Raw genomic sequence first — 21,581 nt, 5'->3', positions numbered from 1 at the left:
AAAAAAAGGATAATAAAAATTTCATGAAAATAATCGTACCGTCAAAATCGTTGAACGTGAGAACGTTGAAAATGTTGTCGCTTCGTCGAGTAATTCGTAGATTGCCTGCGGCCATAGAAAAGCATTTAGTCCACCCCAGGATTCTTTATCCTGGCGCGTGGCTGCATCCTTTAATAGACCAATAGCATTCCGCTTGGCGAAACAGCGGAACGTGCCGACCGGATCTACCTATTATTTATTCTTTCTCTTTTCAACCTACTTTTTCTTTTTTTTTTTTTTTTCTTTCCCTCGTCCAAGAGTAATCGAAGAGACGATCTTTCCGTTCGAACGCACACCTTCGTCTAATATCGATTAGAAATGTATGTATGTCTCACCTATGTCTTACAGACGTCACGTGACTAATTGATACATTTCCGTTAAATAATCTCTCTCTCTCTCTCTCTCTCTCTCTCTCTCTCTCTCTCTTTCTCTCTCTCTTTTTTAGGATCGTTTATCTTGATAGAAAATAAATTATTTTTAAGCTTTAAAATAAATTATTTTCAAGCTTTAAAATATTTCTTTCGAATGTATTTATTTTCTATAGATAAGCATAGTTATTTATTTATGTAATTATATCTATGTATCTATCTATCTATCTTCGAAGAGATATTAGATTGTATTAGAGATATAATCTTGTTTTTTTTAAATAAATCTTTTTTTTTATCGCAACTGGTTATGATTTTTCAATTTGTTTTTTTTTTTTTGGCTTTTTCTTCTTTTCTTTTTTCTTTTTATTTTTTTTTTCTTTTGATTAGCCCACGTATAGAATTTATTTAAATCAAGAACGACGTGATTCGAAGAATTAGATTTCCAGTTATTTAGGAAAGTGTTATTAGAAGATTACAATGAAATGCAATAGCACACATCGATTCGAAATAAATAAATAAATATTTCAATACACATTGATAAGATTAAAACAAGCAAAATATAAAGTAAGAAATGAATTTAAATGACGTGCTTAGATAATTAAATAAAAATATTTGAATGTGATCAAATTTAATTATGAGATTGAAACAAAATATAAAATTTTTATTGAATCTAATAAAATTAAGAAATTATAATAAATCAAAATAATAATTAGAAATAGGATAAATCGATTCGAAAAAAAATAAATAAATCGATACCTTCAATACACATCGATAGGATTAAAATAAGATTAAGACAAGGTAAAATGTAAAGTTTCAAGTGAATTTAGATGATTCGTAATTAGATGATTAGATGAAGGTATTTAAATGTGGCATATATCGGTTGGAAAGAGGTACTTTTGTCACGCACGAAAGGAGTAAGGAAGCATAGAACAAGCGTATCCACATACGCGCAAGCCAATTAAGGGTCGAGAAGAGACGTCTAAATGTGTATATATCTGTATGTATGTCTGTGTGTGTGTGTTTGTAAATGCCCTTAGGCTTCTCGACGCGTTCGAACTATCGAAATTAATCCTCGCGTAATTCCCTCGAGAGCTCGCTGACAATGAGATGGATACTCGTAACGTGTAAGGACCTACACCATATACGTATCTAACTTTTTTTTTATTCATTCGTTTATTTAATATTCATGTATTTGAAGTCATAAATAAGTGACTACTACAATGAAAAGAGAAATAAATAAATAATCATATTCTTTTTTTTTTTTTTTCATTTTCTTTTTTTTTCAATTTCAATATTCCTAATAAACATCGTAAACATGGTATTATTTTAATTTTGATTTATTCTTAATAGTATATTTCTTTAGATTTTTTTTCTTTTTTTTTTTTCTTTTACTTAATCATGATCGATTTAAAAATCAAAAATTAATATGATATAATTAAATTAAAGAAATTAGATCATTTCGTTCTTATTAAAAATTAAATCATCCTGAAAGACATTAAAGACTAACTCCATTGTACACATATATTCCACAGATCACTGTAACTTTAACAACATTCCAATGTTGTTATAAATCTTTTTTAGACAAAAAGACGTATTAGAAATATTTACTTTTAAAATTAGAGATTTGTAAGACGATAGACGTGGAGATCAATCGTTTTAACCACCCCTCACGAACGTACGAACGTACGAACGTACATATGTACATAAACGCACGTGCGCGTTACACCTTGCGTGAACGCATGGACGTTACAGAGTGGCGCCCTCTGACCTTCTTTAACACCCTTCTGACACACGTGTCGATGGTACACACAGAAAGTAGGCGTCAACTCACGTTCACTATACACATACATACATTGAAAAAGAAGATAACTGTTCTGTAGAAATCATTTTAACTTATTGTGTGTATGTGTACGTATGTGCATGCACGTATACATGTATGTAGATATATCAGTTTAGGTGTACGAAACGCTTATTTATGTATATGAAAATATATTAATGTGTGCAAAAATGTATTTGTGTGGATTTTTGTGTATGTGTGTATATGTATGTATATACGTACATACAATATATAAATAAAATTGTATGTATACGTATGCCAAAGAGAATATGTACAGGGGTAAAGTTTGTGTATATACATGTGTGTGTGTCTTCTCTTGCACAAACGAACATAAAGCGTCAACCCTTACTGAGTGACGCGACTGGCTCCCTCTGTTAGGGTTACACAATCGCGCCCTGATTGATAATTTATACGGTGCGTGCAGGTTATTTGATTATCTGTCCCCAGCTGGGCTCGTATCCACCCCATCTTCTTTTTCTATCTCTGTCTTTAGCTCTCTTTCTCTCTTTCTCTCTTTCTCTCTCTCTCTCTCTCTCTCTCTCTCTCTTTCTCTTTCTCTCTCTCTCTCTCTCTCTCTCTCTCTCTCTCTCTCTTTCTCTTTCTCTCTCTCTCTTTCTCTCTTTCTCTTTCTCTTTCTCTGTCTTTGTCTTTCTCCATTTCTTTTCTTTTTTTATTTTTTTAAGTAATTTTGTTGTTAACTACATACACGCATACAAACATTCGTAAAGTCATACATATTCCTCGATATTTTATATAAAGATTATTCTTCAATCATTGATAATCGAATTTATTTTGATATTATTTGAAGATAATGTATAGTGAATTTGTTGATAATGAAAAAAGCTATGACTTTTTGAAATGGGAAATACATGAGGTGTACCGTATTTCGTAATTGTTTCTTTTTTTTGTCATAATTTTGATCAATCCGTCAATCATATTAATATTTGATATATGTAAATTTTGTAATGAGAAACTCTGATCCCATTTTATTCTATTTTAAAATAAATTCACATAGGAATATGAAATTTAATGGTGGACAAAAAAATTGTCAACAAAAATTATTTATTATTTGCAAATTTCTTCGATCGAATCTCTTACATAAGTATGACCAGTTTTTTAAATAATGTTCGTTTTAAAATGGCTGCAAATAGAGGTATAATAAACGGTATTACAAGAACATAATAATTTTTTCTTTATTTCTTAACTGGTTATCAGCCATTTTAGTTTTATTATTAGTCATATTTGCACTTTTTTACCACATATCAATAATTTACGATGTATATGCTGCAATATATAATCCCATCGATTATTGAGTTAGTACTGTTTTATGATATTCTTTGAAAAGATTTTTACTTCGAACACACATCGTACTACATATATATATATATATATATACTACATATACCCTTATATATCTCTATTTGTTTGTATTTTAAATAAAAAGCCTAATAAACACTTTAAACTATAACGAATAAATATATGTTTAATAAAAAAAAAAATATATATATAGCATTCATTTATATTTTATTACAGTATTATATATATATCTATATATATAGACTTTTCTTAAAATGATAAAATTCTTTGTCCGATAGCAATACAATTTAATATTTAAACAATAAAAAAAATTTTTATTGGCCACCAAAAAATTATGTATTAAAATTATTAAAAGAATAAAAATTAATAGGAGGCAAATAGAAATTTTTTAAGATACACCAAAATGTGCATAAAAATTAAACGCAACATATTGTCGTAAGAATATTCCAATTAAAAAAAAAATTCTAATGTTCGTCATTATTCATCATTTTCCTCTTCGTTTTCTTTTTCTTTTTCCTTTTTTCTTTTCTTGATCAATGAAACGACAAAAAAAGTGGTGTATGAATTAGTACGCCTACATATGGATGATAGTAGAAGCTGAATGTTGGGTTACCTCAAAAGAAGGAGCAGAATGATACCAATTATGTCATCAACGTAGCGTGCGCAACCCTCTTTTCTGTTACGTCGCTGTCACAGCATAGTCTTCACCCGCATGTTAACCCCTGCTCTCATTCACCACCCTCGTGTATTTCATGCTACATAATACGACACGTACTCTCGACACAGAGGGAGATTCCTGATGTGGTCTTAAAATCAGGAGAAAAAACATGTAACATTTTCTATATCTCTTTCTCTTTCTTTTCATAATATCCGTGTGATTATTATTCTATATATTTTTATATTAACAATTAAGATAAAATATATATTTATTTTATTTGTTAAAGATGAATAACATTATTTAATGTCATTAAAAATGGTAATATACGTACGTCTATATGTATTGTATTTGTTAATATGTTAAAAAATTGTTATTATTATTAGGGGGACCGAAAAGTAATGTCGCTTACTTAAATTAAATTCAAACGAATAAATTTTTAACAAGTTTTTATTTTTAATCACAATCAAATATCGACATGCGCAGAAACGACATTACTTTCCGGTCCACCTAATATTTATTATTTAACATTGAAAAATATTCTATTATTATTTGAAATTTATATGTCAATAAAATTTAAATACGTAATATTTTATATATATGATATATATATATATAGATATATATATATATATTTATATATATATATATATTTATTTATATATATATATATATATTATATATATATATTATATATACATATATATATATACATTATTATTTTAAATTATTTTATATTTTAATTATTTTAAATTTGCAATACAAGCGAATCATTCTTCTAAGTCATCGTACTTAACATCAACTATTCGAAAATAAATAGGATAATAATACAAATATACATAATATACATAATACAGATCTATAAACAATTTTTTGTTTGGATTATATTAATTGCATTGCTTTTACTTATTATATGCACATTAATGTACTTTGTTATTATTTTTGAAGTATAATTTTTTAACTAAATCCTTTTATTTCTTATCTTTATGATTGTTACATTATCTTTTTAGTTGTTATCGACAAACTATGATCTAAATTAATTTCTTTTATAGCATTTTTATGTACAGATCCATGTACTTATATCTATATTTTATATTTTTTAAAAACAATTATTTCAAAAATAAAAACCAATAAAGTTTTTACCGACTGATGAAACAGGATCTTAATATTACCGGCCGATTTTTCATCGATCGATAGAACAAAGATCTCATTTATCAACTTTCTCTCGGCTAACACAACAGAGACTCAATTATTACTGACTGAGTGTTTACCAATCGATAAAACAGTTTCCATTATTGCCGATTTTGACTTTAAACAAAATTATAAATACATTCTAAAAATATAACACAGTTATGCTGTTACTCATTTAATAAACATTATTATATTTGTATATATTAGTTTATTATTATTTAGGAAATGTTATACAAACATAAAGTCAAATATTTCAGTAACACAAGACAGATATCCATATGTAGAAAGGAATTTGAATAATACATATAAATTAGTTCTATGAAATGTTAGATATTAATAATTTAATAATTTAATAATATATAAATACATATATATATATATGTATATCATTTTATAAAAAAAAATAATTATTTTGTATTACTGAAACTTTTTATTAATATTTTTCATTTAATATTGGAAAATTGTGATCGAATTTGTATTTAAGGGGAAAATAAATAGTATGATTTTATATATATATATTCGTCATACCATGAAAATAACGAAAAAAAAAATTAAGTTCGATAACTTTTGGATAAAAAATTAGGAAAGTATCCGGAATATATACCGCTTCTCAAAGAATAAGGTTTCGAATAAAGTTCTTCTTGATTCGCATGAACGTTTTCAAGATGTCTGACGTCGGAATTCGAATTTGTTTTTACTTCTTTCGATTTCCTTTCAAGTATCGTTACAGCGATATCGACTATTTCCTGAGATCCGTTTTTCAATTTTTTCACTGGTTCACGTAAACCACATTTCTCAAATTCTTTTCTCCTTTCGTCTTTTTCAGCTTTTGCCATTTTGAAAACTTTCGTTTCAACGTTCATTTTCTTTTTACGAACTCTTTCGAATTTTTTATTCGACAAATCTGATGTAGATTTTTCTCGATTATTTTTTTCATTATCATCATCTCTCGTGCAATCCGACTTGTCGACCAAAATTAGAGCAGTCGACGTTGATTCATCGATTTTGTTATCTTTCAATCGATTAGTTTCTCTAATGACCATTTTCGATCTCGATCTTCTTCGATCTTCTAATTTGGAATTATTGAAATTATCTCCTAATTCCTTTTTCAATCGAGAAATCGCGATTGGTATTCTCGATCTCATCGATTTTTCTGTTTTATTGGATAATTTTAAAAGATTTGAAATCGTCGAATGAATTTTTGAAAAAGATGACGTTCGATCACTGTTAACTTCCTCGATCTTGTTTTTCTCTAATTGATAAAGTTTATCTTTAAGATCGTTATTGCTTTTCGAATTTTTACCTTCGTTATTGGTCGTCTGCGAATTCGACCATCTTTTAGATTTTTTCATAACCGAGGAAATAAAAATAGCGCCTACTTTCTCTAAATCTTTTCTTTGAATATCCGCCTTGTCATTTTCCTTTTCTTTTCTAACAGATCTTGATAAAGAATATCCAGAAATATTTTTAATCGGTGATCTTTCATTGATATTCTTTTTAAATTTTTTCGACGCGTCGGAATTGTCATCGTCGAAAGAGAACACCGTATTTATTTCTTTTTTCGATTCAATTTTTTCCTGTTGAATATTTTCTTTTCTTTGTGAATATGAACCAGCACTTTTTGGAAGAACTCTCGACTTCGTTTTATTATTTTCATTATTGAAATTCTCCTTTTCGATAAAACATTCATTACCTTGAATTTTCTTAGACGCCGAATTATTTTCATCCAATTTAATCGAATTTTTATTAACGTAATGTTTCGCCATATTGTCATGATAATTCATTCTATCACGATCGGCACTTTTTGAACTGCCCTTTCTTCTTTCAGATCTCCTTTCAGTTTTATTATTTGTTTCACGATTAACATCTTGATGATTAAAATTTTCTTTCAAACTTTCGACATTTTCTTGTTTATTCAAAGTAAAATTATTTTTTTCTTGATTAATATTTTCAAATCTATTTTTTATATTTTCATTAAAATTATCGAACATATCCGAAATACTGTCTATGTCCACCGCGCGATCGATCGATTTTCTTATTTTTTCGTTAAGATCTTTCAACATTTCGTTATTACTTTCGTTATTATTATTTACGAATGAAAAATCTGTTCTTATCTTGATATCATCTGTGATATCATTGAATACAGGTTTCGTCGTGAAATTTTCTTTCTTTTTTTGTGGTGAACGTGTTGCCGAAGGTATTCTTCGTTTTCTTTTATTATTATCATTTTTTAAATAATTCAAGCCATCACGCGATTGAGATAATCTTGTTGTGGATGTCGATTCATTTGAATTTTTGTACGAATCAAAAACTTTTTTTCGAGTCTCGTTTTCTTCCCTTTTGTTTTTCCGATTAATTGCCTTTTTAAGGAAATAATTTGATAAATCGGAATCGACAATGACTTTTTCGTTCGATGACAGATCATCCATAAGATTTCCTTGGCTCCTTAGTAGAGTATTTTCAAAATCAGCGATATTTCGTTCCCATTGTTCAATTTTTTCATTAATTTCTTGATCCATAGTATTAGATCTTTCCTCTAAAAATTCTTTCGTTTTTACTTTTCTCGATGATGTTTTGTTTGTCGATGATACATTGCCTCTGGTATTACTTTTTTTCTGGAATTCTTCCTATTTAAATTGTATATAAATATAAAAATACAATATTGTATATATGTAAATATGAAAACATTAATTTATATAATAATAAAAAAAAAAAAATGAAATAAAAACGAAATGGGATTAATAGACAAAATAGAAGAAAAAAAATATATATTTATATATATATCTATATTTCATTTATTTTTAATTAATAATATAAAATATTATATATATATATATATATATATATATATATAATACTATATATGTATACTACTATATATATATATATAAAACTATATATATAATACTATAAAATATATATAAAATATATATAATACTATAAAATTTTTATATATAAAATATATATAAAACTATATATATAATACTATAATATATAGCTCGAAAATAAAGTCAAATAGTACAAATATTTATATGAAATTTTTTTTTATTGAATTTTTATTGTTTTTATATTCTGAAACCACTTTTACTTATTAATGGAAATATCCAGTATAATATAAAATATTTACTATAGACATTATTAGTTTCTATTAATTTCATCTCCCTTTCATTTTTTTTTCCCCTCAGTAAAAATTTTTTTTGCATTTTATCGTATCGTATGTAAAACGTTTCTTATTAACTATTTAAAATTATCATCCTATTTAATTTTATTATTTAAAATTTGCGTATATTAATTGAAACAAACCCGATTTATTTCTCGTTTCTCATCGTATACTTTCCGAATATTTTTCGATACGGGATCACAACTGGGTGTCTTCCTTTCGCAATATGATTGATTTTGATCTTTTTTCTGTTGAATCGAAGACGAAGGAGATATTGCGTCACATCCGGTGTCCGATAATTCGACTATTTTGCCGACATCTTGATAAACATCCATAGGGAATATTGGATGAGCATTATCCATAAAGAAAAAAAATGGATTTTCAGAGAATGCGTTCATTTTAACTTTTTCTGATTTCTTTCTCTTCTCTTCCTTTCTGGTTTTTTTTCTTCTTTTTTTTGTTTTATTTTCAATATTCTCTCTCTCTCTCTCTCTTTAATCGGACACTAAACGGAATTACGTTACCGGAAATATCTTGATTCGGATGCCATGTTTCCTATTACAGGATATTATTACTATTGAATTTGTTAAATCATTTTGTATAAGCAAAAAAAAAAATTTCGATTTTACTTTTTGAGAAAGGTTATACCGAATGAGATGTCGACTTTTTTGTATCTTCCGATATGAACATATCTCAGATCGTAATATTTTTTTTATTTTTATTTTTTTCTTCATAATCGATAATAATTCTAACGTGAGAGACATCGATAATATTATTCAACAATACATATATATTAACATTTAAATATTCAAAAATATATTCTATTTTGTAATTAATTGATTTTGGTTTCTTCTTTATTTTATATTTAACTTCTTTTTCTTTTTTTTTTTTTTCTTTTTTTATGATAGAGATCTCTTTCGATATCAGAAAATACTGCGAAATTTGTTGTACGTTACAAGCAAAGATCATCACGATAAAAATAATATTTTATTTATATAGAAAAATATTCGAATAATTTTGATGAAAAAAAAGATCAAACAAATATCTGAAAGGTTCATATTCGTTCTTTTTAAATGATGTTAAAGATAGAAAACAAAATGCTAAGTTAACGTAAAGCACGTCAGCATTGTCCATTTGTGGCACTAATTACTCATCTATATATATAGTCCTGAGATAAAAACTGACTTTTCCTTTTTTATTTTTAATAATTCTCTAGAATAACAGTCTCGCAAATTCTTCCATTTTCTTTGAAAACGCAAGGCTGCAAAGATAATGACTCTTTGAAACAAAATTTGTTCTTTCATCAGTTCATTCTTTCAGTTATTTTTAATTCTATTATTATTGATTAAATCAATTACAATAATTATATTATTATATTATATATTATTAGTAATAATAGTAGTAATAGTAGCTATAGTACGAAAATAATATAACGTAGACTAGACCTGCAGAATAACCATAAAGGAAAAGGAAATAGCACCGAGAGTTTTATCTCACAGATAATACGTAAATGAATTCACATTCATTTTTAATAAAATAATATTGTATGTAATATATAAATATTAATTAATTATTATCTACTTTTTTCCCTTGACAAAATAATGGATAAAATTTTTTAATCTTTTTTTTTTTTGTCGCAAATTTATGTACCAACTATAATATTTATCGATTGTATTATTATTCTCTATGCATTTGCACGTAAATTAAAATCTTTTCTAATTCAATTGTTAGGTTAAATGGCAGTACTCCTCACTAATTCAATTGTTAGGTTAAACGGGAGAGGAATATAACCTCAAAACAAACTTATATACCGATAAGATAAATTTATGGTTTTAGGTACCCTATCGCTTTTCTATTTTATATTTTGTCCATACTTGTCGCTGAAGTCACATACACTCTTTCAGAGAAAGATTATGAATATATATATATCTGTCGACACTAACGCCATCCTTAGATTTATGCACAGTATTAAGTGAGACACGATTAGCCTATAAAAATTGTATGAAACTAATTTTATATATAAGATTTACATGTATAAAATATAAAAGCTTGTGAGAAGATAATGATAATTCTTTTCTTTTTATTTTCAAAATATTCGAAAAATCTGACAAATTATTATATTAAAAAAATACAGATATATCTAATAGATTTTTTGGAGTTAAAACTAGCTTTAGAGTTTAGAAGATTTTATTTCTCTTAAAATTCCAAATTACTCCTTCCAATTGTAAGATATAAAATATAATTATACATAAATCTTGAATATTTATATTGAACTACATGTTGTCAGTAAAGTCAATATACGAATTTTGTGAAGAATGTGAAAGTTGTGATGATGTTGGAGAAGGCGTTGTGTGTACCGAAGATGAAAGTGGACTTTGCGTTTGTGGATACGAATATGTTGCTGTTTGCGTATGAGTAGTTGATCTATTTACATTGGATTGGTTATTTTGTTTAAAGCTTTGGGTAAATTGGCATTGATTAGTAAATGGAAAATTTAAAGAAGGGATCGAACACGTTGAGGGTGATGACGCAGAAGAGGGAAAGCTTTGACTTAATCTAGCTTTCTTAAAGACATTTAATAGTTCACATTTAACATCGAGCTTGATATCATCTGGAATCTTTTTTAATTCAGGTACTAACGACAACACAAATAACGTGTCTTCGTCCTTTTCCATAGTTTCTTGACTCTTTCCTCTCATTAATTTTTCAGCTACACTTACAAAAAGTTTATCTTCCTCCAATTGTTTCATATCAGATATATTTCTCTTACTTCGAGAACGTGATTTTAGACTAGCTTCCATTTCTCCTTGTCTTTCTGGTTCTTTCTTCACCAACATTGTCATATTCTCTACGTTTTCTATTACTCCTGACATCGGTTTTACAACAGTTTGTAAAAAACTCAATTTGTTATAATACATATACTGCTTTCGATTAGCAGGGGTCCCCGAACCTGACTTTTCCTTTTTTATTTTTAATAATTCTCTAGAATAACAGTCTCGCAAACTCTTCCATTTTCTTTGAAAACGTAAGGCTGCAAAAATAATGACTCTTTAAAATACAATAATATAAATAAAATTATTCTTTCATCAGTTCATTCTTTCAGCTATTTTTAATTCTATTACTTATCATATGTCAATATAAACAAAAGATTTTCCGAAGTAAATATCAAAAAAAGAAACAAATAATTCATTATAATATCGAATACTATATTAATTTTAAAAATGTCTCGAAAATTAAAAAAAACTTACCAATATTATTTTTCTCTGCATTAGACTTTCTTTCAAATTCTGGGCAAAATTTCCTAATAACTTCTTCCCAAGCATTCTTCTTGGTAATTTTATTTGTATAATCATCACTGGATAATTCCCAAATAGCTGGACGTAATTCAATTTCCGAAATAAAATCTTCAGTATTTATATTATTGATATCTTCCATGTTGTATCTACGTGTTTCTTATAAGTAACATTACCGCGCCACACTAGACCACAAAATACTTGCACAAAGCAACTCGGTGGCGCCACAAAGAGTAACAACGAACGTTTTTGTATTCAAGACGAAACATTCGATTCAATACATTAAATTATTGTTATTAATTAATTATAAAAATTGTTGTTACATTTAAAAGCACACATACAAAAAATAACTCGATGCTTTTGAATTTTGTGTCCGTCACAAATTGATGATGACAATACAGTAACCTCTTCCACATAAGAGCCACGTATAGTAGGGATGTGGCGCCGCATTGGTGGCGCCGCTAACGCAGATGGCGTATAAAAATTTTTGAAACTTCTGATATGATGAATTTTTTTATACGTACGATCATTGACATAATCTTGTAAAAATTGAAGAAATTTTGCTACATCAAAATTCTTGTCAAAATATGTCATAGTTTATAATAATGAGATAAATATTGATTTAAAATAATATTAACTTATCTGTGGCGCCACAGATTTACGACGACTTTGTCGAGTAAGAATGTACATTCTATTATCTTTTAATAATTTCCAAGAAAGATTATAGATTCTTCTTTTTCGCAAACGTGATATCAATTCTTTCATACGTTCTATTTTTGTATCTTTTTTATTTATTTGTCGTTTCAATATATGAATTTTATGTTGCAATTTGTCAATTATTAAATCTTTTTTCGAGTCGGTAAATTTAACTTCCATTTGTTCCTTGTTGTTTTCTACTTCTAAAGTTATTTTGTTTAATCCATTAGAATATAATTGTGGATCGTCAAAACTTTGTTCTGATTTGTTAGAACATTTAGGCTCACTTCTAGCAGATGTCATAATCTTTTCTTTTTTTAATTTCGACTTGTTTGATTCCAAAGTATCAGAATAGTTTGAAAATACAGATGGAACAGCATCGTGCTTTAAACGTCTGATATATGGATACCAAGCTGTACTAGGACGATGCAAGAAATCTTGCGGCTTGAAATGCGCACTACAAATTCTACTTGCCTTAGAAGGCTTCCAATCTTTTCTATGAACTGCTGTTATCCAAGCTGCGAGTCTGTGCTCATCCTTGAATGGAAAACTATAAAAAAAAAAATACATATATAACAAATATATTATATGTATTCATATGTATAATACGATACAAATGTTATTGATACTATCCTAAATTAGGTTAGTTCGGTAAGAATAAAGTTATATTCTATTATTTTATATGTATATACGTGTATATATATATATATATATATATATATATATACAACAAATATTGTTTAGTTATTGAATGTTAAAGAGAAAAGAAATAATAATTTAAGAAAATTGATACTTACGTAAAAAATTGAATTTTTTTCTCTTTGGAAAATCTATTACTACAACCATACACACTACACGATGTAGGCATTTTGTTAAGCCGATATTTTGCACTAGTTAAACGAAAATGAAATTTTTTAAAACATTATTTTTAATAGTTTCTTGTCAATTCTTACAAAATTGAACTTTTGTTTTGTCTATCACTTACAAATGGCGATCTTTCAACTAAAACTACTTTCTTCTTTTAACACCAGATGACTCAGTAGTATTCCATAAATCATTACTTATATGATAAATATTGTTTAAATTGTTATTTTATATAATATATACATATATACATATATATATATATATATATATATTCATTATTTATATTTTTAATAATAAAGAAAACAAATACTTAATAATTATTCTTTTATTTTTATTAATTAATTTATCTTAATTCTTTATCATTAATTATTTTCGAAGAACTATGAAAATACTTAAATATAATCAATTCGTTAATTGTTTAATTTAAGAATAGTATAGATCAATTATAGTTTACTTATCAATTGTATATAATTATATTTGTACGAAACATAATCCGTCGATAAATTTAATACATTTAAAACAGCGTCGATAAATTTTATTTTCCGTCGGTAAAATTACTATTATCGATAAGAAATTTTTAATTCTTAATAATAAACAATGTAAAACGAGTAATCTACTGTAAGGAGATTATCAATAAAATGATAATGAAACAAAAATAAATAAATGGACATGATTAAATTAATAAAAAAAATTATCAAAACTTTAATTAATTTATTTATCAATATGTTCTTATGTATTTGATTAATTAATCGTTAAAGAAATAAAAAAAAAAAAACAAAAAAAAAATAAAAAAAATTGATGTGTCTAAAACTTTTGAAAAAGAGAGGAAAAAAGAAAAAAATGGATTTTAAAATCAGCTAATACATCATAACAATTATAGTTACGAAATGATAATTTTTCACGCAAACACGCTATGTGTCGAAATAATGTACTTGAAATAAATCGTTTTAATGAATAAATAAATGTTTTTCTTTTTACCGACAAGAGAAGAAAGTTGATACTTATTGTCAGCTGTGAAGAATCACGAAAAGGATAGAATGTTTGCGCGCGCAGAAATCAATGAGACAAATTTCAAAGCATGCGCCTGTGATATTCCGGCACAGAACACACGTCTGATCAAAGTGTTGAGAGGAAATAAATAATGCGTTGATCAGGTGCTGTTAACTGATCAGTGAAAAGTGTGTACATGGTGCGGCTTTCCATTCTTCTTTTTCTTCTTCTTCTTCTTCTTCTTCTTCTTGTTCTTCTTCTCTTCTATTTATCTATCTCTGTTCTATCTTTTTCTTCCTAATTCTCGAGTTATCTTTCAGTTTTGAAGACTCAAAATAAATTACAAGTATCCAACAACGACTCTTATCATGTATCTCTAGAAAGAGAAAAAAGAATCAATTTGATTGATCGTCCAAAGTTTCTAATCTCCGCAATCTTAAAATTCGTCGATCCTAATCATTCTAACTGTACAACAACAAGAAATTAATAAAAAGGAACAAAATGGACGAAAATCTCAGTCGTGGATATGTGCAATTAGGAAAAGCAAGAGGCATGAACGAGTTTAAATTCTCTAATGGATTTACACATCTTTCACCACCGGTCGACAAATGCAACTTAATCTATCTGGCCTTGATACTTGGTGGAATAGGCTTCCTATTACCGTACAACAGGTCATATTAATCATTTTTCATTATATATATATATATATATATATATATATATATATATATACATTTATAGAATGAATATATATTATATACATTTCCAGAGCCTATGTCAAAGACCTTCGAATACTAAATAGTATCTCGTGGTCTGACCTTTGAAGAACATAGACTGTAATCGATTGAACCACCTTGCGGAATCAATGAGAGATTCTGAATTAAATTGTCAATTCAACCATGAGTTATTACAATATGTTCTTTTCTTAGATAAATTTATTTTTTCATGAGAAATTATCGAATTTTATCGATTTATATATATATAGTTTTTATATAATTTTTAGATAATATATCTATTTATATTTTTTAATTCAATAATTTTTTTTTTTGAGAAAATTGAACTATTATATTATTTTAATTATTTTTATTTTTTATGATACAATATCGAATTATATATATATATATATATATAAAATTTTTAGATAGTTATAGCATATCTATTTGTATCTTTAATTGATCAATTTGTTACTAGAATTGAGGATTCATTGAATGCTATAAATATATATATTTTGTTTTAATTTTTAGGTAATTATAATATATTTATTTATATTTTTTAATTCAATAATTTCTTTTACAACTTGTTGAGCCATTATATTACTTTCTTAAATTTTATTTTCTTTGTAGTAAAATTTCAAATTTTATATATATATATATATATATATATATATATATATATATTATAATGTGTAAAAAGTTATAATATATTGCTTTATATTTTTAATTTACTAAGTCGTTAAACCTAATAAATAAAATAATGTTAAAAGATATTTCATTTATGCATATCCATATAAAATATAAATATATAATATAAAAATAAATATACGATATAAAATAATATATATATATATATATATATATATATATATAGAATAAATACATAATAAAAAATTATAAACGTGTATATATATATATATATATATATATATACATATATATATATACACATATAATGTTATATGGTATGCCATCATCTTTAATGTTTTTAAAAAGTACATACATTATACCGTAATATGTCATCATATCTTATTATTACAGCTTCATAATCGCTGTAGATTACTTTCAAACAAGATACCCTGGTACAACAGTAATATTCGACATGTCTGTCGTTTATATTACAATGGCCTTTTTTGCAGTATTCGCTAATAATATTTTAGTCGAAACATTGTCGTTGAATATGCGAATAACTTTTGGTAAGGGATATGTATTATATATATATAGGTATATAATACATTTTTATTGAATCTTATTTATAATTATTATCGTTATCGTTATTATCATTTTTTTACCAGGTTACTTGGTCTCGTTCGTTACATTGAATTTCGTTGTAATATGCGAAATTTGGTGGGAAGTATTTGGTGCTGGTACTTCGTACAATATTAATTTAATGGCTGTTGCTATTGTCTCGCTTGGTTGTACAGGTAAAGTGTCCAATGTTATTATACCTTATTATAATTACTTTGTAAAATCATCGAAATTATTTATTTCTTATTAAAAAGTATCTTTGATAATTAACAGTTCAACAATCGAGCTTTTATGGATATACTTCGATGCTTCCTAGTCGTTATACGCAAGCTGTTATGACTGGAGAGAGTAAGTAGATATTAAATTTGAAAAAAAAAAGAAAAAGAAAAAAAAATAAAAGAACAATTTGAAAAAAAAAGAAAAAGACATCAATCGTTAAATATTTTTCTTTGTTTCGTGAAAAAGTACAGAAAAGAAAAATTTGGGAAAAAAAGATCTATTTATTGCTATGACAGTTCAATTAATTTTGCAATGATTAATAAAATTACGAAGTTTATTTAAAAAAATTGTTTTCAACGAATTTTTCATATGTAGTGATATTTGTGTACGTAGGTGTTGCCGGATTTTGGGTTTCGATTAATCGAATTTTGACGAAATCGTTGCTGAAAGATGAACGTGGTAATACGTCGATGTTCTTTGTATTGTCGAATTTGACGATATTAATGTGTTTCCTGTTACATCAAATTGTACGAAAGTCTGATTTCGTACAATTTTACATAACATTATGCCAAGAGAGAAATCGTATTACATTGGAACCAACGGAGGACGTTGGCCTGGTAACCGAGTGATTTTACACAATACGTTGTTACACATACGTAACGTTGACAATAACGATGAGAGATTGAGAGATTAAATAATTTCATTCAACAGATGGATCCGCTTGACCAGGTGGGTGACCCAAGTAAAGGTCAATACGGAATTTTGAAAATACAAACAAGTCCATTGGGAACTGATTCTGCCAGTGCAAGTACAGATCTAAATGGTAATATATTTTTTAACTTCAAAATATTATTGAATTTAATTTTCTTCCTTTTCTTTTCTTTCTACGTATTAAAAAAGGCAATTTTTTCTCTTTTTTTTTTTTAATTTTCATTAATGTTATTACAAATTATAATATTTATTTATATTTTGTATATATACCTATTGAATAGTTCATATCTTTATACAAATTATTTCATCGAATTTTTTGATTAATTCGTAAATTTGATAGATATTAAAGAAAATATATATAAAGAGAGAGAGAGAGGAGAGAAAAAGGGAGTAATATTTTTAGTAATTTTAAACAAATTATTTTTATTCCTTTTAGGTACCGGACAATATTCAGCATTCTCCTTTAGTAATCCCGTTTATGAGCCTAGTGCACCTTCTGGGAATCCTCCAGGAAGTGCTGGTCCAACTTACAAAGTTGAAGACGTTGTGGTGATGAGAGGCTCTTACGCTAATCAGAATAGCAAGCCTTGGTCTGGTATTAAAAGTAAGTTTTTCATTCACGTCTAATTGTCAGATAAAACAATATTTGTTTAAATAATTAATTGAAAATTGTATATGATTAATATTCTGAGCAAATTTTTATAAAAAACATTTTTTAAAAATTCGACTAGAGACGTTACTTTAGAGACTGACGATCAATATTTAAAATTATATTGTCATCATTTTGAAATTTATTAAATAATATATTTGATATCTATTAGATAATTGATATCTATTTGATATCTATTAGATAATTGATATCTTAATTAATAATGTATTTGATATCTATTATAAAGAATTTTTCTCTTTTCTTTCTTTGTTTTTTGATTAATTTTGGTAAAAATCGATCCGATCATTTTATTAAATTTTAACGTCAAAATATTTGCTATAAAATAATCGCCATTTTAAAAGCAATCAAGCAATATTTACTTTTTCTTTTTCTTTTTTTTTTTTTTATTAAATATAGAAAAAATAGATCCAGTCATTTCGTTAAATTTTAACGTCAATTTACTATAAAATGATAATCATTTCGAAAGCACGCGAGCAATATTTTTGAAAGAACAAATCGTCATTTCTTTTTCTTTTTTTCTTTTATTACTTTTCTTTTTTTGAAATTAATAAGAACTGTTTCGTTTGAATTATTTCAGGAGGATTATTGGCAAGATACGAAGTCTCAAAACTTATTTTCCCATACATGGCTAGCATCGGAGTTGCATATTTCGTAACTCTCTGTTTATATCCAGGAATAGTGTCAGAAATAGTATCTTGCAAATACGAATCATGGATGCCGGTCATTTTGATGACAGCTTTCAATGTTTCTGATCTCTTTGGCAAGGTAATAAAGAAAGATAAAATTAATATAACAATAGATAAAGAAAAAATTTTAATGAATTAAATTAAAAAAGAAAAAAAAAAAAAAGAAAAATATTCAACTTATTACACTTCATTTATATCCAGAAATTAAATTACAAATTTAATATTTATTATTAACTAAAATAAATATTAATGAAATTATATGGATAAAATTAATGCGTTATTATATTTAAAATTAAGATTCATTTGATTCTTATTTAAAATTGTTAGTTAATTATTGTTAAATATATATTTAATAATTATATTATATTTTATATATTTAATAATATATGTTAAATATATATTTTTTTTTACAGTTATTAGCAACAATACCGTATCAATGGAAACGTACTCATTTACTATACTTCTCGAGTGCAAGGATAATACTGATACCTTTGTTTTTGTTATGCGCTATACCAAGAAGTGGTCCTATATTATCCGACGAATGTTATCCATTAGTGTTTTCCTGGCTGCTTGGTTTAACAAATGGTATTGTTGGAAGCATACCAATGATTCAAGCACCTAGCAAAGTACCAGAGGAACATCGTGAGCTTGCAGGTATGAATTAATCACAATTTTAAATATTATTTTTTATTAACATATACGTAAATATAAATTATAGTCATATAAACTATTCATTATACCAATATTCTTAAAAATTGAGATTTAAATAAATTTTACTCTTAGTATTTATAATAATATATCATTACGTAATATAAATGATCAATATTACATCGATTAATAAAAATAACTATTAATATTTTAATTAAATATAATAATTCGTCGGTATTTTAAATAGATTAGTATTTATAATAAAAACGGAAGCAATTATATTGATAATAATCGCTTATATTACGTACTGATATTTTGTAATAAATATTCACATCAAAATCTTCATATATATTGATCATTTATTTATCAAAATGCTTAACATTAACTAATAAAAATATTAATGAAATAGATAGAAATATAAATTATTTACATGTAAAATTAATTATTAAAATTTAACTGATTATTCATTTTTTTGAAGAGTTACGAAAATAATTCAAATAAAATAATCGATTCGTTGATTGCTTCATTTTAAATATTATTATCGAACAGTTATGTCTATTTATTAATTTTAATGTAATTATTGCTTTTCAATATTATTATGTCTGTAAACAATTTCCATATTCTTCCCCCTGATAGCAGGCAATGTATGCATACAGACATTTTAATCTAGCATAAGGGGCTCCGGACAGAATATAAATTATTTAAAAAAAATTCAATATTTAATATATCTTAATAGGCTATTGTTGGAGTATGAATTATTGTCTATCTACGAGTACATAAACGATATTTAAAAAAAAATTACAACAAATAAATAAATAAACATAATTGATTACTTATAATCTTAAATTTATTAAATCGTTTTATCGAATAAATTAAAAAAAAAAACGAAAAACAGAAAACAATCGATTAAACAAAACAGATCGAGAAAACAAATCAATTAAATTAATTCTTCTTTTTCTTTTATTTTATGTATTATACCAGGCAATATAATGACACTATCATATATAACGGGCTTAACAATTGGCTCATTGGTAGCATATTTAATGGATGCTTGCTTTGGTCCGCCGTTTCAAACGAAATATTTATGCCCGAAACCATGGAAACCATCGACGACGCCAATCACTAACACAACCATAAATATTATAACAAATGTCATGTCTTCCACATTACCTACCATAGAGAAATCAACAGCGTTACCTAAATTAAAGACAACTGCTAGCATTCTAACAACTGTATTGACGAGTACTATGTTAACGAATAGCACAATTTACACGGACCTTCCGACGACAATCTTACCGAAAATATTAGCCAATGTTACAGCCTCGGCCAGTAATGCGATTGTGCAACACTAAAACGCGCACGTTTGTGTACTGTGTGGAGTCTGGTGTTTTACTTATTTTTTTTCCTCGTAAAAAAAAAAAGAACAAAAGAAATCAAATTCGTGAACAATGAATAAAAATTGCGCGAACATATAACATTCTCGTAGAACGAAGAAAAGATAATTAGAAGATATTCGAACTAAATAAGAGGAAGAATTAGAAAAAGACGATGAACACGTAATCGATCATTTAGATGATTTTTCATAATTTTTCTTTTTTTTCTTTTTTCTTTTTATTTGTCATTCTGTTAGATCTCATATCATCAGCTAAGAAAATAAAAAGAAAAATAAATATTCTCAAAAATCTTATTGATATTGAACGATGATAAAAATTATTTATTAATTAATTAACATGTTTATTTTTAATGTAACGCCAGATTAAACACACATACAAAAAATAAAATCAAACTATTTGAAATATTATTATCTCCATAAGTTCGTAGAACATTGTTTGAGTTTATTCTAAGTCAGGGATTTAAACCTATAGAAATATTTAATAATATTTTAACTAAAAAGGATAAACTTGTTAGAGACTGATAAGTGTGATTTTATGAATTTATTGTTCCGTTAAAACAAATGTTTATCATCAAATGACAACTTAATAATATTTGTTTGTTTTGTTTCTAAAAAAAAAATTTATATAAATTTAAAAATTAATTAATCTAAATATGTTGTTGATACTTCGTTAATACGTTGAATGCCACTTGTATTTTATTTAAAATGTTTCTAAGATCGATTGAATACTATTAATTAATTTTATTGTTAGTTGTTATTTAGTAGATAATATTTGTTAACCAAGAAAAGAAAAAGAAAGAAAGAATACTGTTAAAAGACGATAATGTTCGGTGATAAGTAGTGTAAGATCTAGTATATCTTTGTTTATACAATAATTGAA

The 21,581-nt window shown here is 26.1% G+C and overlaps 4 protein-coding genes across 6 annotated transcripts; 1 reads left to right on the top strand and 3 right to left on the bottom strand.

Annotated features, from left to right (window-relative positions):
- Nucleotides 1-5,879: 5,879 nt before the first annotated feature.
- On the bottom strand, nucleotides 5,880-10,608 carry LOC118448569 (uncharacterized). 2 transcript variants are annotated; one of them, XM_035881983.2, is made up of 3 exons: nucleotides 10,408-10,608; nucleotides 8,711-9,122; nucleotides 5,880-8,034 (listed from the first exon to the last, which is right to left on the bottom strand). In XM_035881983.2, the coding sequence occupies exons 2-3, from the start codon at nucleotides 8,963-8,965 to the stop codon at nucleotides 5,959-5,961; spliced, it is 2,331 nt and encodes a 776-aa protein (XP_035737876.1). In that variant the 5' UTR covers nucleotides 8,966-9,122; nucleotides 10,408-10,608; the 3' UTR covers nucleotides 5,880-5,958. The 2 variants fall into 2 exon arrangements, with proteins under 2 accessions (XP_035737876.1, XP_085517097.1); XM_085660971.1 differs by lacking the exon at nucleotides 10,408-10,608 and adding an exon at nucleotides 9,197-9,299.
- A 180-nt stretch (nucleotides 10,609-10,788) lies between these two features.
- LOC118448572 (uncharacterized) lies at nucleotides 10,789-12,002 on the bottom strand. The gene is made up of 2 exons (XM_035881990.2): nucleotides 11,816-12,002; nucleotides 10,789-11,598 (listed from the first exon to the last, which is right to left on the bottom strand). The coding sequence occupies exons 1-2, from the start codon at nucleotides 12,000-12,002 to the stop codon at nucleotides 10,841-10,843; spliced, it is 945 nt and encodes a 314-aa protein (XP_035737883.1). The 3' UTR covers nucleotides 10,789-10,840.
- A 489-nt stretch (nucleotides 12,003-12,491) lies between these two features.
- Nucleotides 12,492-13,546, bottom strand: LOC118448573 (THAP domain-containing protein 5-like). The gene is made up of 2 exons (XM_035881991.2): nucleotides 13,354-13,546; nucleotides 12,492-13,106 (listed from the first exon to the last, which is right to left on the bottom strand). The coding sequence occupies exons 1-2, from the start codon at nucleotides 13,422-13,424 to the stop codon at nucleotides 12,494-12,496; spliced, it is 684 nt and encodes a 227-aa protein (XP_035737884.2). The 5' UTR covers nucleotides 13,425-13,546; the 3' UTR covers nucleotides 12,492-12,493.
- A 952-nt stretch (nucleotides 13,547-14,498) lies between these two features.
- Ent3 (equilibrative nucleoside transporter 3) lies at nucleotides 14,499-21,290 on the top strand. Of its 2 annotated transcripts, none has more exons than XM_035881984.2 (11): nucleotides 14,499-14,612; nucleotides 14,734-15,084; nucleotides 16,168-16,322; nucleotides 16,422-16,550; nucleotides 16,648-16,722; nucleotides 16,987-17,210; nucleotides 17,305-17,416; nucleotides 17,741-17,908; nucleotides 18,552-18,739; nucleotides 19,074-19,314; nucleotides 20,290-21,290. In XM_035881984.2, exons 2-11 carry the CDS (start codon nucleotides 14,915-14,917, stop codon nucleotides 20,658-20,660), a joined length of 1,833 nt encoding a protein of 610 aa, XP_035737877.2. In that variant the 5' UTR covers nucleotides 14,499-14,612; nucleotides 14,734-14,914; the 3' UTR covers nucleotides 20,661-21,290. The 2 variants fall into 2 exon arrangements, with proteins under 2 accessions (XP_035737877.2, XP_035737878.2); XM_035881985.2 differs by having other exon boundaries at nucleotides 14,524-14,601.
- Nucleotides 21,291-21,581: the final 291 nt, after the last annotated feature.

The sequence above is a fragment of the Vespa mandarinia genome, chromosome 13 (assembly GCF_050613455.1).
Source record: "Vespa mandarinia isolate Hongniang chromosome 13, ASM5061345v1, whole genome shotgun sequence".
Lineage (NCBI taxonomy): Eukaryota > Metazoa > Arthropoda > Insecta > Hymenoptera > Vespidae > Vespa > Vespa mandarinia.
Note: the sequence above shows the minus strand (reverse complement) of the source record. Positions and strands in the feature narration are given on the sequence as shown.